Source organism: Electrophorus electricus, chromosome 26, assembly GCF_041902795.1.
Source record: "Electrophorus electricus isolate QZ-2024a chromosome 26, ASM4190279v1, whole genome shotgun sequence".
NCBI lineage: Eukaryota > Metazoa > Chordata > Actinopteri > Gymnotiformes > Gymnotidae > Electrophorus > Electrophorus electricus.
Window position 1 is genome coordinate 9,198,093 of NC_137522.1, and position 9,613 is coordinate 9,207,705.

General features: G+C 43.3%; 2 protein-coding genes across 20 annotated transcripts; both read right to left on the reverse strand.

Moving 5' to 3' along the window:
- mbd3b (methyl-CpG binding domain protein 3b) lies at positions 1-5,993 on the reverse strand. 16 transcript variants are annotated; one of them, XM_027028352.3, is made up of 8 exons: positions 5,827-5,993; positions 4,298-4,363; positions 2,756-2,915; positions 2,441-2,578; positions 2,068-2,158; positions 1,732-1,912; positions 1,401-1,553; positions 1-1,253 (listed from the first exon to the last, which is right to left on the reverse strand). In XM_027028352.3, the coding sequence occupies exons 1-7, from the start codon at positions 5,838-5,840 to the stop codon at positions 1,406-1,408; spliced, it is 798 nt and encodes a 265-aa protein (XP_026884153.1). In that variant the 5' UTR covers positions 5,841-5,993; the 3' UTR covers positions 1-1,253; positions 1,401-1,405. The 16 variants fall into 16 exon arrangements, with proteins under 16 accessions (XP_026884153.1, XP_026884151.1, XP_026884150.1 ...); XM_027028350.3 differs by having other exon boundaries at positions 1,732-1,909; positions 4,298-4,366; XM_027028349.3 differs by having other exon boundaries at positions 4,298-4,366.
- Positions 5,994-6,307: 314 nt separating this feature from the next.
- Positions 6,308-9,600, reverse strand: LOC113588944 (cytochrome b-c1 complex subunit 10-like). Of its 4 annotated transcripts, none has more exons than XR_003411892.3 (4): positions 9,468-9,600; positions 8,858-9,016; positions 8,199-8,239; positions 6,308-6,687 (listed from the first exon to the last, which is right to left on the reverse strand). XR_003411892.3 is itself a non-coding variant. In XM_027028358.3 (3 exons), the coding sequence occupies exons 1-2, from the start codon at positions 9,515-9,517 to the stop codon at positions 8,896-8,898; spliced, it is 171 nt and encodes a 56-aa protein (XP_026884159.1). In that variant the 5' UTR covers positions 9,518-9,600; the 3' UTR covers positions 6,308-6,687; positions 8,858-8,895. The 4 variants fall into 4 exon arrangements, 2 of the variants coding, with proteins under 2 accessions (XP_026884159.1, XP_026884160.1); XR_003411891.3 differs by lacking the exon at positions 6,308-6,687 and adding an exon at positions 6,694-8,060; XM_027028358.3 differs by lacking the exon at positions 8,199-8,239.
- Between the last annotated feature and the right edge of the window lie 13 nt (positions 9,601-9,613).

The following is a 9,613-nucleotide window of genomic DNA, read 5'->3' on the forward strand; positions in this document are numbered from 1 at the left end:
TCAAACAAACGCTTTACTCTGCAAAATGTCAACGCAAACTGAGCAGCCCACAGGTGCTGTAGTGCAAGATGTTTCAAACGCACTGAACTAACATCTTTTCAGAGAAGCGAATATGTAGTTTAAACCTGGCAAGGTGCATCCATTTAAGGAAAAAAAAACAAAATACAAAAAAAACAAAAAACAAACCATAAAACATGGAGTCACCATATTTTTGATACCGAGTCCAGATTTAAAGCTCTGTGATTGCGGTTTAGAGTGGCTAGTGTAAACAACATATAAGAGAACATTAGTCATTTCAATAAGCATCATGAATTGATGAAACACAAATGAATAACAGCTGTTTTGCTTATCTCTATAGATTTGTGCCCAAGATAACCTTTAACAATTTCAATCAACGCCTATACATCATGGAAAACGTAAAAAGCTCAAATACCTTTGTGGCAGTTTGACAGAACAATCAAATCCGAAACCCCCGTCCCCCCGCTCCACATAGAATGACGAACATTTTTTAACGTCTTTCTAAATCAATCTGCTTTCACATTGAGTTATATTTAATATAAAAAGTAATCGTAAGAATCTGCCAGCTCCACTCCCTAACTCCACCCCTAGATGTTTCTAAAGTTTTTATGAGATGGTTTGTGCGAAACTCCATGGAATTTACACTCCTCAGGTCCTGCTGCCCTAGACTAGTCCAAATGACGGATCTCCTGTGAGCATAATACAAAAGAAAGAAGCGCGGAGACCGAGTCTATCGGGCCTCCACGACTCTACATGCTTTTCACGCGACTCCTTCAGCAGTGCGCTCTACAGGATCTCATCCTTTCCTCACATCTCTGGGTCTGGACCATAGATGATTGCATCCCTAAAGGACTAGTTAATTCTCCATCTCCTCACCTGCACTGACTGGAGGATTAAAGTTTGACCTGATTGTCACATCACTCCATTTCAATCCTACAGACACTCTCATAACACATGGTAGTGCCACTCTCAAATCTGGAACCTATAAACATTGTTCTTATAGACAGTAAAAACGTACAACCCCCCCTCCCCCCCCTCCCCAAAGGTTATGCTTAAAATCGAACTGACAGTCTTGGAAAGGAATCCCAACCAGTGGGGTTTAGATTAGTGTCCCACAGAGAACTACAGCATCCTGGTGAAGGTGTTGATCTGTCGGAGTGGGGAGTTCTGGTCCTGGATCTATGACTCGTGTTGATGCACCTGTATGCAGGCAGCTCAAGACACATGTAACCACCCTGAAAAAGAGAAGGGAGCAACAGTTTAAATGCCATCACACAGCCCCTGCAGCCGAAACCAGAGCTGTAGGTGTGCTCCCACAAAGCACTTCTGGAAGTCACTCTGAATAAGAGCGCTTGCCAAATCCTGTACATATCAAAGCTCGCCTTTGCTATACGTCGTCTTTGTCGTCGTGGCAGTTCCCCTCATCCTTGAGTGCCTCCCCACCACTGGCTGCCTCCTCAACATGGGCAAGCATGTCAGCCATCAGAGCCTCCTCCAGACGCTTCCTCACGTTGTACACCAGCTCCTCCTGTTTCCTGGGGAGCAAACAACACAAACAGTTCAGTAAACGCAGGGAACACCGTGTTAATAAATGGCATCCACGATCGGCCGTACCTGAAGGTTCCTTGCTATTGGTTGTTCAGATTGCAGCAGTTCAAATGTGCAAGAGCACCATGCATTTTGATCAACCGCTGCAGAGAGCGTGGCACTCACCTGATGTCCTCATCCGTGACAATGAAAGCTTTGCAGAGGGGCTGGGCTGTGTTGAGCCACACTCCAGGGTTCTTCTCCACAGCTGCAGACAGCTGGCCTGTGATGGGAGCAGAGCTGGTGTGCAGGGCGCTTGCAATTGCAGACAGCAGGGTCTTATCCGTGCACCCAGGACCAACACCTGCTGGGGAGGGCCAGAACCATCGGATACGGGTCTCTGCAGTTTCAGGACATGCTCAGATTCGCATTCAGGGGTTAAGTTAGTGCCACCCTTCAGGAAAGCTGAGTCACTGCACAGGACTGAACAGGACAGCATAAGAGGCTCTGAGGTCATCATACCCTGTAAACCTTTGGGAAGGTCCATGGTTTTTACCAGCTCCTCAGCGATGTCATAAGCATTAAGGCCACTCAGCTTCTTCTCCCAAAACAGCTGCAAGGAACACAAGTGACATCAAAAAGAACAAGTGATGTCATATGATAATTATACACAGAACATATAGGGCAAATCATGTCATATGATAATTATATATAGAACATATAGGGCAAATCATGTCATATGATAATTATATATAGAACATATAGGGCAAATCATGTCATATGATAATTATATATAGAATATATAGGGCAATGAAAGTAAGTCAGAATGGTTTAGTTAATCATTTTAAGAGCAGCCTAAGTAGCATTGCATAAAATTAGCCACACAGGGGTGTACCTGTCTTGGCTGGTCGACAGCCTTCTGTGGGTCTGTTTTGACTTTGTTGCTGGGGTGGTTGGTAACTTTCGTGACTGGCTGCTTAAATATGGAGGCTGTCTGCCGGACTGGGAGAGACGTGTTCAGGTCTGGTTTGCCCTGTAGCACAGAGAGATTAAAGTCTTACTAGCATAGCCTTTGATTTTTATTTATATATGGCACGTTTTCCATAATTCTGATACTCAAAACAGCATGTTCTATAATGCGTGTTCTTGGATCCTACATTATATGAATATTAAAAGACTCTTGCTTGAGCCAAGGGCCATCCACCTTCACCTTGGTCTGATTGTTGTTGTCGTAGCGGAGTCTCTGTCTGTTCTTGTTCAGTTTGCTCATGAGCATCTTGCCTGTACGAAAATCAAAGGAGCTGAGATCCATGGAGTTGCCAAGGTAACGTGCCAGCTGGGGCTTGCTCCGGAACTTCTTTCCAGTAGGACTGGGACAGTAAAAAACAGGGTGAATCTTACAGGGACACCCCACACAGTTTGACAGACGCACACTAGAAGAAACGCAGTGACTGTGAAGCTTCCGCGCAAGGGCATGTCAGACAAAATGAATGCATGGGGTCGCTTTGTTTTTATCGGATCAGCAATAAATGGAAAAGCAAACCATGACATGCAGTGATCACAGCCTAGTTAGTCAAGCTAATCTGGGCAAGCATTCTCAGACCACACCTATAAATACAGACATCCACTGAGAGCATGGACATTGGCATTAATGTTAATAATGATTATTAGAGATGCACAGATACCTTTCTGAAGGATCTTTTACAGTACTGGTCAAGTACTGATGACCCATGTCATACAACCAGGCCACCTTCTTTATTTTCTTAACTATTTTGAATCCGCACCTTTTAAATGCTGTATAGATTGTAATTCGTGATATTATTCTCATTATTTTAACTGTCATCATCATCATCATCATCCTCTACATGTATTGGACCCATCTATAGAACTCTACACCAGGAACGTGTGTTAACTAGAGTCCGTTTCAGTTTCACCGATATGCACTCAGGAAAAATGAGACTAGAAATATAGATTTCAAATACAATTGTTTGTATCGACTCAGTACTGGCATCAGCACGGTATCGGTGCAGCACTAAATATTATGAAATGATGCAATGTGGTTTTTTTTCCCCCTCTTTCGCTTAACAGTATCTGCAATATCGTGGCTAAACATAACTGTAATACAAGACTGCGCGCTGAAAATAAAAGAAGGCAGACGGTTCCATAAAGGCTTTATTTTACCCGCTTGGCAGTTATGGGGTGGGGGTGGGGGGGTGCTATAAAATATTTGTATGCGTTTTACTGTCTGCCTTTTTTTTTTTTTTTTTTTTTAATGAAATGATCATGGCTGCAACTGTCATTGCAGACACGCTGCCTAACGCTCAAACGCGGCGCTGCATATAATAGCGACGTTTGTTTGTTTGGGATCTTCTCCCCCGTGCAGCTGTCGCGTGCGGCAGAAGGCGGGCCTGCCGAGCGCGCGCGCGCCCCCCTCCCCCCAGCAGCCGTGGTTGCAAGTCTAACTCCACGCGCCCCATTCTACTATCTTAAACAAAGCCCAGCTAGCTAGCTCTGTCGCAAGCGTGGTGCATTAACAAGCCCTTCGTACGTGGGTTGTTTGGTTTTTTTGGGGTTTTTTTAATGACTTTACAGTTGGCTTTGGGTCGATGCACTTACAGAATGTTTCCACATATTAATCGGTATGACTGAAGACATGGAGATGTCATGCAAAATTTGGTCAATCTGTTTTTTGGGCGTTTTCAAGCTTGCAAGACGTGCAAAATGAAGTTAAACAGATAAAATAATGTCCTACCACAAACTAAACAAACGACCCGCCTCCCCTCTCTCGCGCCTCTGCTCTTCCTCCTCTTCCTCACCTCTGCTAAAAAAGAACAGGCGCATCTATTTATGTTTTGGCCAAATCTTGCTCGTGGTAAGCTATTTACACCGGCCCTCAGAGATAAAAAATAAATGCACATGATCTGTTTAAGACGTCGAAATGATATAACACTAATACAGGATTTTGGCTCACTGGTTGATGTTTAAAGGGCTGCGATTATGCATCATTGTTGGTCTATCCCAGAACCCTCAAAACCAGTCCAGTTTACTTCCAGCTGCATCCAGGCTGGAGTTTGTAACAGAATGGCGTAGGCCACTGCAGTAAACCATCCCTCCTCCTCGCTCAGTACCTAAAATAATAGACATCGCTTTTCCCCGCAGACAAACCCGACTTTCTGGTCACTTCTTCCCTTTTCCAGCCCTTTGGGAGAGCCGAGTACTCCCACCTTTTCCTTTCCATGATTTCCAGGATTCTATCCACTGATCTGGCGAAGGTATTATGTCTTTTCGTCTATCGTTCGTTCAGATTTTAACGCTTGCAGCATGGCTACGGCTCCAAGAAACGTCTCACCCCGCGCCTCAACATCAGCTCTTTGTCGACACGTTTCTTTGTCGCTATGCAAATCGCTCCGCCGTGACCCAGCCGCATCACCCGCTTGGCACTGAAGGATACATCCGCTAGGAAAATACAGTGACATTTGCGGTAGATCTAGTGCGGATGGGCTATGAAAGCCATCTCTGCAGAAGCCGCTCCCGACGTTGGTTCCAGAGCTGAAATCCACACAGTTACATAATCCACACAATATTTACTGTTTCCATCTCAATGTTTAAATCAATCGCTGACTGAGCTACAGTGTAAAACGAGCTAAACGCCACAGGTAACGTTGACGGCTCTTTCGACACGATGCAAAAAGTAAGCTAAAAAAGATTAGTAGGCTGCAGACAAATATTGCAATAGTTTCAGCACGGTAAAGGGTATGGAGTAGGATAACATTATGCAATTAAATGAAAAGACAGTAACGTCATTTTTAAGATTTTGGTTGTAAGCAGGTTAGGCTACACAAAATGTTGAAATATTCAACGATCGGCATGTCATAAGGCTATCATAAGGCTAGCTAGCGTACAAACGAGTGCCTGCCATTTAGCTGTAACGACTCCAACGGCTAGACTACCACAGGCCAACCTGTAACTAGACAAGCTAGCAGGCAAGCAGTTGTAATTGCTGCATTTCGAGAGTGTCGCCTATTCTACAAACCAGCGTTTTAGCTGGGAGGACGTAATGAGGCTAACTAGCTAGCGCTTCACCGACTGAATAGAGCACCCCGAGCGAAGCATGATCCAGCCAACATTTGTGCACAAGAAAATTGATCTGGTAACGTTAGGCTACTCAAATTAACCACGAATCCGTCAGCCTGGATCGTGAACTCCATTAACACAAACGTAAGCTTCAGAGCTGTAAACATATTTCGTGAGTGGGGAACACAGTTCCAAGTTGCTACTTACTCGTTTTTCTCCATCTTGCACTCTGTTTCGGTGTCTCCTTGTGAATGTTAAATCCCCTCTTCTCTCCACTTTCACTCCCCTCCCCCTTCAATGAGACAAATGAGAGACATAATGCGTGCTAGAGGGGGAATGAAGCGCTCGACGGAAGATGTTGGTCTAGGCGAAACCCTGAACACAAGGTGTATTCCCTTGCTATGTTCCTTTGCTTTTACCAGCAAACGTTTTTGGGTTTTTTTATTTTTATTTTTTGGCTACAGCTCAAATCAAATTGATTTTCACGCTGCTTTGTCGATTAACCTACCCTGCTCTGACAATATGATTTACTGTTTTTGTGGTCTACAGTACCGTGTACTGCTATCAAGCTGGTCCCAGACGACTGCTGTAGCAGCAGAACGAATGAAATCAAAATAGACTGAAAGGGAACTTGAATTATAAAGTTTTTTTTTTTGTCTGTAAGTTAACAATATAAAGCACGAGATACTAAACTTTGCATCATTTTATTGGATTCATATACAGCTTAAACCCAGTTTCTTCTAGGTGCCCCCCCCCCCAAGCCCTAATGTTCTATATTTGTTATAGAGTAAAATACCACATTTGTCTGGAGGTTGTGGGGGAGGGTTTTATGCTCAAACAGTTTACATTAAAACAATCAATCTGCCACAACTTCTTAGGTCACAGGGTTATTAAAAATAAATATTTATTCACCTCAGTAACAAATGAAACTGCATTCAATCAAATATACTGCACATCCCGCAGGTTTAGACAAAGCTTTCCTCTCTCCATCTAGACGCCCATTCCCAGGTTCCAGCTCTGTGCAGACAGACAGGCACTGCATCAGGCAGCCGTACACACAATGCAAGCCTAAAAAAAACAAGCAAAATGCTGTAACAGTTCAGCTTTTACTTGCATCACTTGTTGCAGCTTGGGATGCAAAAGTAAACCCCTTATAATCTATTCAAACAATGAAAAGAAGAAAATTGCATTACTTATAATTTTTTGTGCTGTTGTTGTAAATCATGTGACCAAAACCAAGCCAATAATGTGATGAAACATTGTGTAGTTTAAAAATAATAAATTATAATAGAGAGATATTAAGATATGTCCTATATATATAAAGAAGATTCCAGGTGAACTGTAGCATACTGTAGTTAAAGATGTAGAGATTGTTAACAATGCAGTGAACTAAACCAGGTTTCCAGAGAAACGAACATTTTGGAGAGGTTCTTCATCAGCTGTGCAAGCAAATATATGTTTGAAAGTATGTGGACGTTCCTCCAAATGATTGAGTTGAGGTGTATAAAACCAAGCACCTGGCCATGCAGAACACTGCCATTAGAATGGGTTGACGTTAAACACAACAGCAGTTATAGGATGCTGTCTTTGGCACAAGTCAGTGGCTGCCAAGTGCTTAAAGAGCGTAGTGTATCAAAATCACCCATCCACTGTTGCATCCCTCAGTACAGAGTTCCAAAATGCCTCTGAAGGCAACATCAGTACAGGAACTGAGCGTCGGGAATTTCATGAAATGGGATTCCATGTGCGAACAACTGCTCACAAGCCTGGGATCACTGTACACCATTTCATGTCTAGAGTAATGTGAAGCAGTGTTTCTCAGCTCAGTCCTCAGGGTCCACCTGACACTTCCAGTTTTGCTCTGTCAAAGTTCCCAACAAATCAGGTTAGAGCAAAAACGTGGAACCGTCTGGTGGGCCTCAAGGATTGGGCTGAAAAACACCAGAGTAAAGCACACCACCAATAGCCTCTGGTACAATGGAAATGTGTGGGGTGAATCATACTTCACCGTGTGGCAGTCTGACAGACAAATGTGGGTTTGCCAGTTGCCAGGTAACACTTCCAACAGTAAAGTGTGATGGAGCAGGGATAATGGTCTGGGGCTGTTTTTCAGGGTTTGGGCTATTCGCCTTAGTTACACTGAAGAGTAATGTTAATTCTTCATGCATACATAAATACATGCTCTGTTTTAGCAAAACTGCATAAAAAGAGGTTTCTAAAGATATGGCTTATCCAGTTTCATGTGGAGGAACTGTAGTGGCCTGCAAAGAGCTCCGACCTCAGTCACACTGAAAATATTTGGGGTGAACTAGAACATTCAGAGTCAGGTCTTCTTAACTTCAGTGCCTGATTCACAAATGCTCTTTTGAATGGGCGCCGAATTCCCACAGAAACTCAAAGTCCTGTGGAAAGCCTTCCCAGAGGAGTGAAGCCTTTAATAGCTGCAAAGTGTAAGGAAACTCCATATTAATGTCCATGGTTTAGGAATGAGATGTCCAACAGGTTCATATACATAGAGCTGTTGTTTTGGTGTCCACATACGTTTGGTCATATAATGTATACTGGATGCAACAACTCACCCTATTCAAGTTTTCATTGTTATCCATCATCTTTTTCAATTCTGAAAAAAAAAAAAAACCTGAAATTGCTCAGTGGCAGTCAATAAAGTTCGGTAAAATTTCCAAATATGTTCCATGAAGAGACAGTGTCCAAAGCGCTGGTCAAATCATGCTCCACTGTCTTCTCTACGTACACCTGGATTCACAGTGTGGGTGGCTGAAAGCACAGGAATTAAAAACGATCTGTTTTTCACCATGCAGGTGTTTTGTTTTGGTTTTTTTGGAATGGCCAGACAAGCCGGCAAGTATTCCTGCTTGGAGCATGTTCACGTTTATTATTTCATCAAGATTATTTTTATATCATTCAAAAATGTCATGCAACTGCGTAGTTTGGTGAAAGTAATGTAGACACTTTGAATGCCCTGCTAAGTTTTTATTATTATTATTACTGTCCCGTTTAAATGAAAGGGGGCGAAGTTGATAGCCACTCAACCTAGTTAGGAACGGCGGACATGAGCACGCAATTCGAACAAGAACCATTATGTGGCGCACGTTTACTGCAATACAAGAAAACGCCTGGCCTCTTGGACAGACTTTTTTTGCCTGTAGCGCCAACAACAGGCGAGGTTTGAAAGTGAGAAGAAACTCCAAAACAGGTTGTATATGAGCATAATACACACCGGCTGCCCAGTAGTCACATTTTCAGACAGTAGCCAAACTAGTCGTCCTTCTTGAATTTGCCATTAATGTAGGGCACGTAATCCAGAATAAGACGCCAGTCTGTGAAATGGATCACTCCCAGCGCCCCTACGGCACTCCAGCCAGCTAGAGTCGGAGCCCTGGGAGAGAGAGAGCATCTACACTTAAAACCATCCTGGAAACTTCTCACACGACTCCGTTTCGTAAATACAGTCTCCAACCTCGAAATGCTTATCGGTTGCAAACTTTTGCATCGTATGAAAAGCCACTTTACGCCACCCCTTGCACTAATCATGCGTATGTGAGAATATAAGGAATAAGCGAAATATAGTTTTACAAAACCCACGCGGGTCGACCTATTCAGCTAAAAGTTAAATGAGCTAGCTATCTACGACGTGACAAATCGGGATGACCTTTTTCCTAACAGATATTACCAAGCATGGTTATAAACGTCCTTAGCACTACGCAAGAGTGCATCGTATTCGTTACTGACCGTTGATCAACTCAAGTTTAGTCAGCAGCACTTTTAAAGCATGCCAAATACTCAGCTAGTTACAACTTGGATTAGGATGTGTAGCAATCTGAATTTACCATGCTTTGGCCAGAGCAGCGTATTTCGTCCCAATCAGTCTGGCTAACATTTTAAACCGTTGTCGCTTCCTTCGCGTTCTGCCAAAAGTCGGAGGCGTGTAATGCCAGTTGAAAGTCCCAAGGTGTCTGTGAAATCGCCTGTTATA

Excerpts from the sequence above, each read along its gene's own strand:
- mbd3b (XM_027028343.3), bottom strand. The coding sequence starts at position 4,783 with ATGGAAAGGAAAAGGTGGGAGTACTCGGCTCTCCCAAAGGGCTGGAAA. Across the intron at positions 4,367-4,673 it reads AGCGATGTCTATTATTTTAG|CAGAGGTGAGGAAGAGGAGG; the intron begins GTACTGAGCGAG and ends GTTCTTTTTTAG. Across the intron at positions 2,916-4,297 it reads GGTCGTTTGTTTAGTTTGTG|TCCTACTGGAAAGAAGTTCC; the intron begins GTAGGACATTAT and ends TTACTGTCCCAG.
- LOC113588944 (XM_027028358.3), bottom strand. The coding sequence starts at position 9,517 with ATGTTAGCCAGACTGATTGGGACGAAATACGCTGCTCTGGCCAAAGCA. Across the intron at positions 9,017-9,467 it reads GCTGCTCTGGCCAAAGCATG|GGCTCCGACTCTAGCTGGCT; the intron begins GTAAATTCAGAT and ends TCTCTCTCCCAG.